This window comes from Nipponia nippon, unplaced genomic scaffold (genome assembly GCF_047370975.1).
Source record: "Nipponia nippon isolate SJK-2023a ecotype South Korea unplaced genomic scaffold, ASM4737097v1 scaffold_4, whole genome shotgun sequence".
In the NCBI taxonomy this organism is placed as follows: domain Eukaryota; kingdom Metazoa; phylum Chordata; class Aves; order Pelecaniformes; family Threskiornithidae; genus Nipponia; species Nipponia nippon.
Window position 1 is genome coordinate 100,772,527 of NW_028262358.1, and position 13,429 is coordinate 100,785,955.

The 13,429-nt window shown below is 38.0% G+C and overlaps 1 protein-coding gene across 1 annotated transcript in view; it reads right to left on the reverse strand.

Moving 5' to 3' along the window:
- The window catches only part of AGPAT5 (1-acylglycerol-3-phosphate O-acyltransferase 5), a 61,255-nt gene that overhangs the window by 25,920 nt on the left and 21,906 nt on the right, over positions 1-13,429 (reverse strand). Inside the window, exons 4-5 of the mRNA XM_087775070.1 lie at positions 12,282-12,371; positions 4,505-4,595 (exon numbers count right to left, since the gene is read on the reverse strand). Of these exons, the coding sequence (XP_087631196.1) occupies positions 4,505-4,595; positions 12,282-12,371 (181 nt within the window). The remainder of the gene's footprint in view (positions 1-4,504; positions 4,596-12,281; positions 12,372-13,429) is intronic.

Genomic DNA, 13,429 nt, shown 5'->3' on the forward strand with positions numbered 1-13,429 from the left:
TCTGTAGTCCGGTACCATTAAAAAGACCCAGCCTTAAAAGATTTACAGTTTGAAATAAATACATAAAATAAAAATTACCCCTTCTATCATTATTACAAGATTAGAGTCAAATCCCTATGAAAATATGAGTGCCACCTACATATTATAATTCCTTGGACTCAGCAACTCAAGCCAACTGACTAACGTGGAAGAATTGCTGCACTTTTAAGATGCCTAAACTTAAGATTGGAGCCTAAAAGGGGTCACCAATGTGTAAACCAACTGAATGAATGCATCAGATCTTGAAGACGGGAATCACGTTAGCTGACTACTCCTGTACAATGGAAAACTAAAGCGAACTCTAAGCTACGATTACTGACTTAATATACAATTAAGTATATTAATTGACAATATACTTAAATACTGGAAGTTGGAAGCCAAAAGCTCAGGAGACAAGGGGCAAAACACATGCTATCACATTTAGATCTTCAAGAGAGTAGAGGAAGAAATATTTGATTATGAGAATCTTACAAGATGTCCCACTAGAAACACGACTCACCAACCACACTAAAACATGGAGAAAGAGAGAGCCTGTCCTGGTAGCAATTGCTGGAATTATCTCACGCAGCCACCTGCTTTCTGTCAGGAGAGGACAACTAGGTGTATCAGGTTCAAATCCAGCTACATGGCACATAGCCCCATTGGCTTGGAAGTGGGGGGTTTCCTTTGCCTCCAATGGAAATGAGAAAACCTGACACGTCTTCGTCTGATATTCTGGTGACATTGCTTACACGATTTGCTGTGGCTGTGAAACCCCAGCAAATATTGCTGTTTTGGCCAACAAAGATAAATACTGGATTAATTTTCTCAACTCCACGGAATTCAACTTGTTCTATGAATAACTCCTGCATTAATCCTATCACAAGTAACCAAACAACTTAGTTTTAGAGAGGTAATTTTTGCTTTTGTTTTTAAACTTCGGGAAGCACCTATTTCCTTCCCCAATGCAATCAAACAAGTTTATTTTGAGTTTTAAAATGCTTCCTGTTCTATCCTGGATAAGAATCTGATCTGATTGGAATTTTCTGCCACTTGTAAAATGTGTAGAATGAGTAACCTTCAGTTTCTGAGGGTACTAGCATTACCCTTAGATGACAACATTCTCAGTTCATCGCCATAAAACCAGTATTCTTGGAAGTAAGCAACTTTCTGTATCTCATTGAATACAACTGTGGACAGAACTTACAAAAGAGTTCAAATTAATCAGAGTAGAGTTTTGCTGTGTCAAATCCATCAGTGCTGAAGGCTGATACGCATATGTCAGTCTCCAACATGAAAACCATGAATATTAATGCCCTAATTTTATCAATTTTACCTCTAGATGTTTTTGGAATTCTTCGGCTTTAATAAAAAAAACCCTGACAGTACCTTCAACTAGACCTTGCAAGGTAGTTAATGACAAATTTGGAAGATCAGTCCATGGATTTAATTTTTTGCTGTATAATATCCTTTATTTCTTTCTAAAAATAGCAAGAAAGTACACAGTCCAACTCCTTCCCTAGAAGTTCCTCTGTGCTTTATAGCCTTCAGTCTCAACGTACTCATACCCAGATCCACACAGATCTATTAGATCTACCCTGTGCGTTTGATTTGCCTGCGTTTCAGAAAGAGGAAAACCGTCTGCTCTTGCTAGGAGTCAAAATTTTGTGTAGAACCCAAGTCCTATAGCAGAACAAACTGTAACATGATGTATTATCAGTATTTTAAAAAGTTGCCTTTCAAGGGCGACCTCAAATCACCTTTAAATTCTTTTGCTGCTTGATATCCTTCCATCCTATTCATAAACAGGTAAGATTTATTTATATATTCATATCAATGAGGAAAGACATAATAGTTGAAACCAGCAATGTCAAAATATTCCTTTGGAAGTCAACCTAAGCCTTTTTTTTTTTTTTAACATTTCTTCTTGTTGAACTGGTCCTAGGACCAATTGTAAAGAGGCAGCAACTGTGTCCAAAACTGGTGTTTGCTTAAAAAGAACATCAAGATATGAGATGCAGATCATCAGCTGGTCACACGAAGACCAGGTAATTAAATTCAGCCCAATAATTCTGCTTAAACCAATGAACCTTCTCTAGAAAATAATCCAGCCCACGGAGAATAAAAGTAAGCACAAACCCCACAAAACCTTTTCATACTTGCTCTGTGCAAAACTACTACAACATAGACACACACTTATGTCAAAAATAGTATTTCAGACAGCATGATAAACATGAGTTATGCTTTTGCTCTAGGAACAGCTTTGTTATCTTTGGGTACAGTATCTCTGGTCCTAACTTCAGTGTGAAGTTTAATTCTTCTTAATTAAACCACTTTTTACAATGTTACACTTGCAGTATTTTCTCAACGTAAAATTGTGCAAAAATGTAGGAAAAAAAAATTATAAAGCTTACATTTCAAGGTATAAAAAACCCCCCAAAATTCCCCTACATATCTGTAAAGCCAACACTGAAGTACTGTGCTCTGTAACAAATATACTAAGACGACAAGACAAAATTATCAGACTTCTTTATATCCCCAAAAGGAATGAAGTGCAAATTTTAAACTGTAAGTTACAGTAAGTCCTCACTCCTCTGACTGGCAGAACTACTGGGCATTACTACCTTTCCTAAAACTGTAGGAAACAAGAAGCCTCCGGGCTCTTTTAATAAAAGAAGGCTGCAATTGTGCGTTTTTAGTTCAGCTCAGCGGTGTCACGTAACAGCCTTCGCATGCTTACAAGGAGCACGGCGAGCACTCAATCTACACACGACCAGCTGGCGAGGTGTTTGGTCAGGGCTCCCGTGCTGCAGCCCCAGCACGTGGCCAGCAGCCAGGACCATGGTGGCACTGGGGCTGCCGGGTGGCAGTTGTTGTCATCTCCTGCTGGTGGCCATGTGGAATTCCCCGTCCTTGCAGGTCCCTGAGGTACTGGTATGTGCCTCACAGCTCTCAGCTGCCAGAGTAGTTTGGTACCCAGCTTTCAGTGTCAGCCATCCCTGCTTCTCAGCATGCTTGTACGAGGGATGCTCTAGTTCAAGTGAGTATCAATCTTTGCATGAACATGCAGGGGAGCAGGGTCCCATGCAGACTGCTTCCCGTTCTCTCCATATAAAAAGTTGAGGAGAGACCAACAACAAAAGAATTTACCAGTGGGGAAAGGCAGATCAAGAGGATTCTGCACTAGAATTGGAGATGCTTCTTGTTTAATAAATATTTGTCTTGAGAGTTTTTAAAAGGATTAACCCTTACAAAATAAAAGGAGACCAATACCAGAGAGAAAAGCACTAAAAGAAAGGAGCAGGTACTCTGAAGGCACAAAAGCAGTGTTTTACTGTTTTGCAGACTACAGAGATAAAATTAAGAGGTTTATTAAAATAATGATGAGATCCCTTTCTTTTCCCTGAAAAAGGAGGAGAGAGGAAAAAAATCCCCATCAAACACCCCCTCTGAACTCTCAAAGAACCTCCAACCTAAATGAAACATTTGACTTTCATTTCCGACAGGAAGCTGAAGCGATGAATAAATACGTTATGACTTAAGCTCTCCTGCTCATACACGCAAACAAATTCCATTCTTCCCAAAGAGGAGAAGAAAAGCATATATCCTTTTGGACAAGAGCTAACAATACTTAATAGCTTGATGATATCAACAGGCTGATTCACAGACTTGTGAATTCATTTCAGTGTGTCACAGAAATGAATTTACCAGACCTATTTGTTATTCTTTGTTTACCTTCAGAGTGAATTATTTCACTTTTGGTCAACAGGAAAAAACAAAACCAGGAAACATGTTCACTCAACTGTTGTACTTAAAAGTTTACGTGTATTGTGCATATGATGTGAGAAAAAATGAAAAAGCTTGGGACTCTTGGATTTTTTGCAAGCCTTTCCAAAGATGAAGTAATTCCATCTGTGATTATAGAGACGACGCCAACAATCAAAGCGACTACAGAATAAAGTTCAACCAAAGAAGGGTGAGACTGAAAGGTGAGAGAGGAACAAAACCAAAAAGCCATGGCAGTACTAACAGTAATTAAAAATGAAATGATGGAAGGCTTTTTCTTTTAAGGCACAACAATCTCTATGCAACGTATTCTTTATATTGAGTAACAATTGTAATCAGAGTTATAATGTCAACTTAGATAGAACAGTGCCCTGATCCAATGTCGGTAATTCTTATGTCCCTGAAGGAGCAAGAAAAGAAGTGTCCGTAAATACACCAATATAGACAGAAACTAGAAAGGGTTTTCTTGAGAATTAATACTCTTGCACAATGTGAAATGCATAAAATGTCTGTATATAAGCTACTCTCATCTTACTCTGTGGTAAGAGAAACACTGGCTTATGCTATTCTAACCTTTAAGTATCAATCAGGCAGGCTTAATAGTCCAGTTAAGGTGGGACCACCTTCATACTGTACAACAATTTTATATAACATGTTAACATCACAACAAAAGAATTATTTCAAAACTTTTTTTGCTTACCTTCCTTTTCAGCAAATGATTGACTATCTGCAATGACTTTTGGTATTTCTGGATTGTAACGAGTCCCCTCTGGAAAAATCACTAAATACATCTGTGGGATTAAAAAGAAACAAAACAGACAAGTTCTTAAAATGAATGTAAGCCAATTCCTTTTACAGAAATTATCATCACTTGATAGGTCCATATTGTACTGAGTTCACACCACCCATTACTGTATGTATCCGAAGAAAATCGGAATACTTGAGCTAAAATTTCTTAGCTCTAAGAAACTTACTGTTTGAGGTTCAAAATAATTTTCTTTAAATGTACACCACAGAAAGTTGCCAAGGTGATTTAGGAAGGGAGACAGCACACGTCAACAGAAGTGAGCAAGTCGGGAGCAGCTGATATCAACAAGAGTATCAGTTTTATTAAGTGGAATAAGAAGAGATTTTTGAAAAGACAGTCAAATATGTCACAATGACCTAAATTATATTTTTTTTCTTTAATGCTGATCTTGCATCTAGTCCTTCGTTATACTGAAATATACATTTAATTTCATTCATAATCAGAAATACTATAAATTGAAATTATGATAGAACAGCTAACTTATGTGCCTTTATGCATCTCACTGTATTAGACATAAAATATATTATGAACTTAAACTCATAGTTTCGCATGATTTGAACTTTAAAGTCAGATTTCTTTAAGCATGCATGTCTGCAAGGTTAGATTTCCCAAGTAAATTAGTTTGCTTGCCTATTCAGCAACAACTGTCTATGGGTTCTCAAATTACTACACAGGTAAAGGTTGCCTAAGTATCTGCATATCTGAGTGTAAAATTATGTACCCAAATAGAAGCAGTCAAATTTGATGAATTTTCCATTAGCTTTTGAAACAGAACAGAGGTTTCCATCTCTCTCTCTCTCTTTTTTGGTGTGTCTTGCATAATCTCCTACATACGAAGTTGATGCAAAACATCACTTAAGCAGTGAAAATTTCATATTGGGGGCTCATCTGCAGAAGAAAAGTCTACAGCCACCAACAGTAACTAGCATGGAGCTGAATATGACATATTCACAGTAAAATCCTGCCTACTGTGCCTAGACTACCTACTTCTTTTGTTATCTTTGCAGAAATAAGTCTCAAGAAATATTTCAAAGAAAGAGAGAGTGGATTTACAAAACAGTCCAAGGAGGATTATCAGTGAGTACGGGAAGACACTGACAAGTGGGAGTGCACATCATGAAAAGATGCAAAGTTAAATAAAACCCCAGAAAGAGAGGCACAGGAATATAACTTTGTGCTTCTGGCCCACAAAGCATTAGAGTGTCCTGGTATTTGCGCTTCATGATTGCAGAACAGCTAGAGAAAAGGCTGAATGCAGAAAGACAGGACCCAGCAAGAGAACTCTCCAGAATCACCCCACAGTGAGCAAGCTTGAAAGATGCGCGAAAATGCAGAGGAGGGAAGAAATCTAGGAACTGTGCCAACCAGTGAAGCCAGCAGGAGATCAAGTAAGAGAACTGAGTACAATAGCCTAGAATCTGGCAGGGGAAAAAGAAAAAAAAAAAAAATTAAGAATGGCAAAACCAGTGTCAGCAGAGTGGAGTAGAGACAGCTAGAGGAAAGGCTGTACTTGTCGTGGTGTGTTTGGGGAGGAGGAGAACTGGCAGATTGCAGAGGCAGGTGACGTCCAAGCATGTTCAAGGACTGGCAGAAACCCAAGATGCATACAGATTTGGTGGGGAAAGAACAAAAGAAAATGAGTTTAAGAGGCAAGGTGCTTACTTCTTTATAACACGACTAGCATAAGCACAGGGATGAGTATAGGAATCCTTAGCTGCAGTCCACATTTCCCCCAGTCATGTAAACATTTCATCTATGAAGTACACTTGATATATTTAAGTGACTAAGTAAAATTTTTCAGAATTAGCTGGAAAGGATGTAATATTCAAATCCAGATGCAATTTTTTTTTCATAAATGTGCTTATATTCAAATCACATAATTTGGATCCTTAAAACGGTACTTCAAGATGAGGTTACTCCCCCGCCATTAAAGACTGAATGCTCAGCTCCAAAGGGTAATACAGTGGCTGGACCAGGTAATAACTGACAGAGCAAAGAAAGTGAAGCACACAGGATAGGAATATCATTCTTGGTACAGAGGTCAGCACTTAAAATCATGCAACAACATTACTGGTCTTCAAAGCAGATAATCAGCCACAGAAAGCCGATTACACAACAGAGAATTGTATCTACTTACTCCAGTCCTATGTGTGTAATACAAAGCAGGGGTTGAAATTATAATTATTGCTGTAAACCTCTAAAACACAAGCAGCCAAACAGGTTTGTTGACCAGAATCTGAATATCTCTGAATTGAAAGCATACCAACAAGACAGAGAAGTGGCCTTTGCTTTCAATTCAGCATATATAAACCTAATATGTAGCTCATTAGGACTACTTTACCTGAGTAAAATTCATGAATGTAAACAGATGTCCTACTTATACTCATGTACAGTCCTGCACAAGACAAAGATATTCTGCCAGTGCAATTCAGCCTACCAAATCTACTTGTATGACTGGCTTTTCTCTTCTCCCATCATGGGCAGCAGAAGCTAAATCCTTAAGCACTATTTCCAAAGATTATAAGAACTACAAATCTCTAAGTTTTTAATAACTAAATAAGCTCCCCTAAACTTGGATTAAGAACTGTTGAGTTGTAGGAGCATTTTAATTGCCTAGAAACAGTAGCTGCAGCTAAGGCAATTTTTTATACAGAATTTTTCATTTAAGGCAATTAGCTACATAAAAGTTACGCACTTTATCGCAGTGACTGCAAAATACAGTGCTCGTGTTCAAGATGGCACAGAATATTTTGCATTACCATAGTCCCTGATTCATTGATATACCAATTTTAACCCAAGCAGAGTAGGTCCCTATGTTCAGTTACATGGTACTTTCATGCCTGTTTCTGTGTAATGGGTTGGTGTCAATACACTTGCTCTCTCTCATCAATTTGAAAGCTTCAAGTGGATCAGGATTCATTTAGTAGAACGCTACTGATTCTTGTTGGAGCCAGAAAACCAGAAAAGAGGCAGGGGTTGCCTGCTGAGCCCCCAGCGTAGTGTCAGTGAACTTGCCACAATCCACGAATGAAATGAATGGGTGATGGTAACTGCTTTCACCTGAACAGCAACTCCATTAATTTCTCCAGTGTTGTCAAGGTCTCCCAGGCAAAAAGAAACAGCAATGGCACCGAGAGGGGCTGTGCTTCCAGAGGGGGGAGTAGGGCAGCTGAGAAAGTCCTTGAGATAGATCAGAGTGCCACAAAAGGAGCTGGTATGGGTGGAGCAGGGGAAAGAGGCATGAAGCAACACACGAGTACCTAGGGTACAGAACAAAGTCAGCCCAGATACCATAAAAATACAAGAGAAGGAGAAGGCGATAAAACCTGGCTGAGGACAGGGCTTTGGAGGGTGTCCTGGAAAGACTGGCTGCCACTTTAGAAGATCATAGGGCGTCAAGAAGTTGTAACTACTGACTAAAGGTATCTTGCATTTACTGTGCTGTTCCCGGGTGGGTGACAAGGGGAAAACAATTAAATATTTTTATTTACAAGGTTCAGAATTATATTAAAAAAATGCATTTGCCTAGTTTTAATATTAGTATTGCAACCTGACAACTGGACAGATTCATATCTGAATCCATTTAGACCGCTGCCTAGAAGATACGCTTCTGGTGAACTGGATGAGTAACATTAACACTCAGATCAATGACTGAAAAGGATATGGTACGAGAAAGCATATCTGGTATAACTGGAACGAAATACACAAGATGATGTGAGGAAAGCAGGCAAAGACATCCAGGATTTACAAAGAAGTTGTCAGGGATTTGCAAATTAGGACTATAGGACTAAATAATTACATTAAGCCTTACAGCAGTTGTATTAATGTACCTGTCCCCGCCAGGTTTTTACTGTTTGATTGGCACTGCTTCACATTACAAAGATTTATTCTGTGACTGAATGAATGACAAAACCAAAACACATAGTAACCAGCTAAATATTGGCTGTAATGGGTTAAATCCCACATCTCAGAATGCAGATTTCCTACCCTCGATGCATGATAAAAAGAAATACAAGTTACATTTTCAGTTATTAAACAGAATAGTTTGCTGTTCAGAAGAGTTAACTTACTTTATAAAACAAGCAGATTGCGTATATCAAGTGTCCAGCCGGATATGTTGTTACACTGAGAAACGTGTTTACCTTGTTATGGCTTACATTAAAACAACATTCACACAAAAGTGTCCTTCAAACCGTGTGACAGTCTCTGCTCTCACAACAAGACGTAAGATTGCAATTTGTTAACAATCAGCCAAATTTTATGCAATTTTAAACAAAATCAACTGAGTTTTCCCAACAAAAGGCCAATAATGAACCATTTGAGTGTATAGTTCAATGACGGTTTGAGAAGCAAAATAATTTCCAGAGAGAAATAAGAAAATTTATTAGTTCAAGATCTCCACTAAGAAAACACAGGTGCAACCGCATTTCAGTCTAGCATCAGAGTTTTGTGCTTGTCTAGCATTGCTGTGCTGGATCTAGGAAGAAGGGTGGACCAACTGCGAACAGCAGGACAGACAAAGGGGCTGTTTAAGGCAGGCAGGTGGGCCGAAGTCATAAAACAAGGCGAGCAAGGAGCATGATGCAGTCCACCGTCCCTACACAAAATCAAGCATACCAGATCACTAATCCAGTTCTACTGTGAATGTAGAGGCCAAGAGGCAGCCTAATTTTTCCGGTCCACATTCCACCTCCAATTTACTTTTCATTAAAAAAGAACCACATGACATGAGGCAGTAAAACAACTAAAGGCCTTGCTACGCTAACGAGAACAGAAGACTGGTTCTGCCTTCCTACATGTCTTCAGTTTCTTAATGGGAACAGGGATGGCTCCAGACAGACTGAACATTAATCATTTGGATTCTTTTGTTTAAACTGTATGTGGAGAAACCGTAAATAACAAAGTGACCCTTAACACACATTCCCGTCCATCTCCTCTCTATTGGCATATCATTCTTTCCTTAGCAGCTGAAAGGCAAGCTTTTCTCTAACACTACATTAAAGAACAAACTCCACCACATTCGCTCAGAATGACCAAGCAACAACAGCTGCTCACTGAACTGAGGAAAAGCCCACCCTGAGCTGTAGCATCTGGTGCATATATTTCAATAAAAATTCCAGAGTAGTAAATTAATTATTTTCACATGAAGCTGATGAGTTCAGGGCGTACTTGCTTTACTGATTAAAATGTGTTCATTTTAAAAGCAATATGGTTGCTTGTGAATGTCACGCTAAGCTGCAAAACTGCAAAGTTTCTTCATGAATAATGCAGTAAGGACACAGGTTATCACGTTCTTCTCCCAACAGTAATTATAGGTAAAAGGGCATTTACAGCATCTACATTTAAATTCTCAGATAAAGTGGATTATACAAAATTTAGTCTTCCCTCAAATGACAACTCAATGGTCTGTGTCTTTTACCCCAGCAGATGCAAACATTTGTCTCAGTAAATAGGCTTTTGACAGCTTTGGTTTTGTAAAACTTAAGTGTCACTCCCTGTATGGTTTGACTGAAAGAGATTTAAACCACAATGCATTTCTGCAGCAGTTACACTTACTTCTCTTCTATATTGCTACCCTAGATAATACGATGAAAACGGCAACATCTGCCTGGTAAGCACATCCAGGTTCTGTGCCCATTTTCAACACTACCGAACTTCCAGATAGCCAAATTACACCGAAAAACAAGTGTACCCAAGTGGTCCCAAATTAATTTGGCATTAGCTTAGGTAGGTTACATATAGGTTTTCAATCCGCACACAACTGAGAAGGGAGAAGAAAGATGATTCCAGAAAAAAGCCTTCTGCATTTATTTCATTTATTAATCACATGTAGACATCCACCATGGAAAGCAGAACCCATGGCAGATGTAGCTTTAAAAAAAAAAGCTTTATGCTTAAATGTCTCCTTACATTCCAATTGGGCTGAAATCACACATTAACTTGTCCTGTCAATTTATAGCACTGGAGCAACACTGAACATCATTTGCAGGTTTCCAAAGAGATGCAGAATTAGATGAGTTTCCAGGCACATCTTCCTAATATTGTATTAAGAAAAAATACACATTTTTTTTTAAAGCAGACTAATTTCATGCAGAGTTCAAATCAAAACTCTTATCACAATCAAAACCTTATTATTACAAAAAATCCCTGCATTTTAGGGGGTGCAGAGGGAAGCCAGAAAGCCAGAATCAACCAGAAGCTGCCTCTTTGGCTAGCAAGAAATCCATGGGCCTATGCAGGAAAACACCTTCCTGGGATACTTCATCCAGACTAACTAAAGCAAAGTTAACCAGCACTCTGCACGGAGAGCGATTGCTTAGGGGGGTGACTACAAGTATGTTTCATACATCCTGCAATTTGTCTTTGCTTATTCCATTACACCACAAGTTTTACAGAAAGTAGAATCTTTGCCACTGACATACAGAAAATAGTGCAATGCAGCCTTTTCATATCCCAGGACCCTGCCTGGTAATGTGGGCACAAGTTACCACTATTGAATATGGCCATCTTCTCCATGTGGACATCATCAGATTAGACATTGCACAGAAAAAGTTTAGTTGTCGTAATGTATTTCTGGCCTTCGTAACTTATATGCTAAAAACTGGAAGTAGATCCACATTCTTATCTTAGTTAAAAATAAAAAAAACCCTGTTCATGCTAAATCTTAGTTTAAGACAAAATGAGTTTGAGCACTGTCTTAAACAGGGATGCTTTACTCATTTAAGCCTCTCAGTGAGTGTAAGGCCAGTTTACTTTTTCAACAGACACACATGCACAAACATAAACACACTAACTCCAAAAAATAAAGAAAGATGACTATTATGAAGGTCGAAACAACCTATGCATTCCTTTTACCCAAGCCTCAGCTTATAAAAGGTTTGCCACTTAGTATTTGGAGTGGCAAGTCCTAATCACATCATTTTAAATAAAATGAAAGCGTAACTGGTCTATATCAAGGCTTGCTGAGTTGGTTTTCTTAAGTCTAGCCAAAAAGGCAGAAAACATTTTAATGCACAGCAAATAATGGAAGCGAAGCACAGTGATTCTAACCACTGAGCCACAAACCATACAGGGAGTCATGAGAAAAGTCACTTGGCACTGACAATCATTCTTCAAATAGAAAATTATCAAGAGTTCACGTCTTTTGGGTTTTTTTTTCCTCCTCCAAGCGTGGCAGACAAAGTTACTCAGTTCTAAGATATCACTGCCATTAAAAATGATTGATCATTGGGATGACTAATTAAGATTTGGTAAGAATGGTTCTTGACTTTCATAAGATCAAACAACCGGTATTCTACAAAAATACCAGTCTCTCACAAGCATACAGTAGTCAAAATGTTGTCTTTTAAAACACAGGGAACACTGACAGTGGTTTCTAAAGGAAGGTGCTACAGCTCATGTTCTAAGATTTAGTCCAGATCCCCCCTGCCCTCTACAGACAGAATTACAAAGTTCGTATCATTCATAAAGGACTAATGAAATTTTCCTCAGTTTAATTAGAGTTATCACTCTAATCACAGAAAGTAACTGTAAAAATACAGAAAGAAAACAAATCTATGATATCATCTTGCAGTTTGTAGGTATCAGGCACGGCTCATTTCTCCAGTAAGCCTTTGCCATCAAAACAGTCAAAGAAATGAGAAGCAGGGGAAGGAAGGTATAATCTTACCGGAGTCTCAGCTTTCATCTGGGACCGCAACTTCTCTCTCATTTCTTTTTCATTGAATTTGGCACTTCTTTTTACATAGACTCCTCCATGCTAACAGAGAAAAAAAATGAAAAGTATTAAATATTTAAGTAGTTTAATGTAGAATAGTTGATAGAAGAACAAACAAGACAACAGTGACAAGTCGCCTTTATGACTCACACTGCAAATCACCCACAAGATGTTTTCTGCTAGGATGAAAGCACCTGAAAGTAATTTTACATTTACATGCACTTAAGTTCACAAAATCTGTTTAAATAAAGATCAGGTCTAAAAAAAAAAAAAATTATTATAAGACACCTGAAGTGTCTTGTTTAAAGGTGTTAAAATAATTAACTGGAAGACAACATTGGAACCGACCCCAGGGATCTATCTATTCCTGACAACATTGACAAGCAGCTTATGTTGTGTATCAAGGGAAAAAAAAAAAAATCACACAACTGAAGTTACTCACATACAAGTAATTATAGGTCAATGTTTCCAATTTTATGTGCCCGCTCTTAAATAGTGACTAATGCAAATACTGGAATTACAAGTATTGTACCTATACACACAAAATTTATGAGTAGCACAAATGCAGCTAGCGTAGGTCTTGAAAACTTCTATGCACTTTATTAGAGAATCAAACTTTTAATAAAGAAGTTATACACCGAGATAACAATAAGAAACACAAAATCTTTAGAAGGCAAAGGATTTTATAAAAGTATTTTTACTGAAAATCATTATTAAAAGTTAGACCATTTCCTGGAAAAGATTCATTTTATAAGTTGTTCCGCACAATGTATCACAAAAACTTCAGTAAAAGGACTATGGCAAAGTACACACAAAGAAAGAGGGTTATAAAGAAATAAAATTTGCCTCATCATTTCCCTCTTCCATTACTTTGTTTTATCTACAGCGTAGCTACAAGAGGACATAAACAAACACGCTCCAAAACGAACTACTGATACAATGAATTCTGGGAAAAAAAAAATATAGCTTCCACCTAAGAGAATTTCATTTTTAAGGTACATTGTTCTCATGGGTTTTCTAACTGATTCCCTAACTTGGTAATATTCTTTTCTACCCACCCTGACTGTTGGCATTAGGATTTGTCAGATAATTTCTGTCCA